This window comes from Scomber scombrus, unplaced genomic scaffold (assembly GCF_963691925.1).
Source record: "Scomber scombrus unplaced genomic scaffold, fScoSco1.1 SCAFFOLD_139, whole genome shotgun sequence".
Classification (NCBI taxonomy): Eukaryota; Metazoa; Chordata; class Actinopteri; order Scombriformes; family Scombridae; genus Scomber; species Scomber scombrus.
Window position 1 is genome coordinate 1 of NW_026910410.1, and position 2,500 is coordinate 2,500.

The 2,500-nt window shown below is 48.6% G+C and overlaps 1 protein-coding gene across 1 annotated transcript in view; it reads right to left on the minus strand.

The window, feature by feature from the left end:
- Window positions 1-57: 57 nt before the first annotated feature.
- The window catches only part of noc3l (NOC3-like DNA replication regulator), a gene marked incomplete at its 3' end in the record, with an annotated part of 12,220 nt that continues 9,777 nt past the window's right edge, over window positions 58-2,500 (minus strand). The window contains 1 exon segment of the mRNA XM_062415130.1: window positions 58-121. Within this exon segment, the coding sequence (XP_062271114.1) occupies window positions 58-121 (64 nt within the window).

Sequence of the window (2,500 nt, forward strand, 5' to 3'; positions counted from 1 at the left end):
AGTGATCAGGTGACATCATCTGCTGTTAAAGCTGCATGGTGATTGGCTGACAGGTACCTTGTCCTGATAGGATGATGAAGACAGTCTGGATGCAGTGCAAACTCTCCCGATTGGTCAGACCCTGCAGAGATCAATCAATCAATCAATCAATCAATCAATCAGTCAATCAATCGGGGGGGGGGGGGGGGGGGTGAATTAGAGCCCTGCACTTGAGCCCTAGGCCCGAGGGGCCTGACAGCCCGAGGGCCGGGCTTCGGGCCAACGACCGTATAATTACCTCGGACACGGGCCGGGCACTTTTATTTTTCAATTGAATTCATTTTTTTTTTTTTTTAACTGCTAATTAAAGAACTATTTTGTGTTTAAATGGAAACACTTGAACGCAGCAGCAGCAACTGCTCTGCCACGCACCTCCCTTCTGTAGGCCTACACTTACACATCCGATTCGCGCCACTTCCGACTCCCACCACAAACATGGAGAACGACATAAAGAAAAAGACTGAAAATGGCGAATTGAAGAGAGTGAACAACACCAAGGGAAAAGCTCCGTTCTGGACTAAGTTTCATCTTATTACAACCCTTCAAGATGAGCCAACCGGGTTTGTTCAGTGTGTTGTATGCAAAGCTGTTCTGTCATATGACAGCAAAAAAACAGGTTCATCACATCTCCAGAGACATTTTGAACGGTCATGTGGCGGATCCAGCAGCGGTCACAAACAACTGAGTGTGGGCGATTATTACAGTTTCGCAAAACCACCACCAGAAAGGGTGAAGTCAGAGGTCACAAAAAAATGTGTGAACTTCTGTTGCATGGACATTCGGCCGTTTGAAACGATTGCGGGAGTCGGTTTCAGAGAGTTAGCACAAGAATTAATAAATGTCGGTGCAACATATGGCCGCATTTCAGCCAATGAAGTTCTCCCCGACCCCACTACAATCTCCCGAAGGTGCAAAATTATGGCGAGTGAAAGGAGAGGAGGGACAGTTGAGGAGATAAAGGAGGTAATGTCACTCATAAATATTGGCATGACTACAGATATGTGGACGGATGATTTCCGTAAGATGAGCTACATGGCTATCACATGTCACTATGTAACACCAACATTTGAACTCAAGAGCAAGCTACTCACCACAACATGCTTCCCAAACCATGCTAAAACAGGAGATAATATCCGAAAAGAGCTTCAACAGCAGTTAGTCACAGTCCTCGGCTTTGATGCATCAGTTATGAACAACGTTGTCTGGGTAACTGACCAGGGCGCAAACGTGGTGGCCGCTCTCCGTCCATACAGGCACCAGGCTTGTCAAGATCACCTGTATAACACAGTCCTCCGACATGCCTTAAACACAGATGAGCTGGCTGAAGTAGTCCCAGAAGTAGCAGAGACCCTGTTGGCGGCCAAGGCTTTAGTCCGCTACCTAAAACAGTCTGGCCTGGTCAGTCCGCTGCCAAGAACTGTTAAACAAATGGCAGAGACCAGGTATAGCACAGTCTTCCTCCCACTGGAGTCAATTCAGTCAGTCCATGCAGAGCTGCAGGAGCTTCTTCAGAGCCGTGATGAGAGCGCGCGATTGCGCGATGTCTCCCCAGATGTTCTAGCCTTCCTGGTGGAATTTCTGCGCCCATTTAGCGACGCGCAAAAGGAGCTAGAAGGGACAAATACCCAACACTGCACCTTGTCGTTCTCTGGGCCAACAAGCTGAAAAACCACTGCCAACCAGACGTGGCTGATACTCCTTACCAGGCTGTCATCCGCCAACGACACCTTGACTGGTTAATGAAAAAAATCCAAATCCAGCCACTTCATAAAATTGCCATCTTCTTATGGCCGAAGTTCAACCAACTACGAATGTTTACTCTCGCTGAGAGGACCGACATCCAGCAACAGGTCAGAATCCAGATAAACCGCTTCAGGGAGGGAGAGGATGCACGTCGGCAGGAGCAGTCTACACAATCAGGTATTTGTGTTTTATTAGCCTATTATTGCCTATTACATTTGGCCTATTTGTCTTTTCACTTTACGCACCGGCGTAACCACCAAACTACTTTCCCCGTAGCCTATTAATGTAGCTATAGGCCATGGCCTTATAAATAGCCTAATTGTGTTATGATTCGGGCGCAGTGGCAGCTGCTGGTCCCGCACCAAAGAGGAGAGCACTGGCGGAGTTTGAAGACGCGTGGGAAAATGTCAGAGTGGAGAACGAGGATACTGATGAAATCCAGGTCTACCTCAGCCTCAACCCCACCATGGAAGCTGATGGAAGGGATCTACTGAGCTGGTGGAAGCAACACGAGACCACATTGCCGTTACTGGCACGTCTGGCCCGCATGGTCTTCAGTGTCCCGGCCAGCAGTAGCAGCAGCGAGCGCGCTTTTAGCGCAGCTGGAAGAGTGATAGAGGAAAGGAGGACTGGACTTGCCCCTGAAACGGTGGATGCTGTCCTTTTTCTGCATGATGCCAAATAGACTGTTCCTCTTGTGGTGTTCAAACTGTTGTTA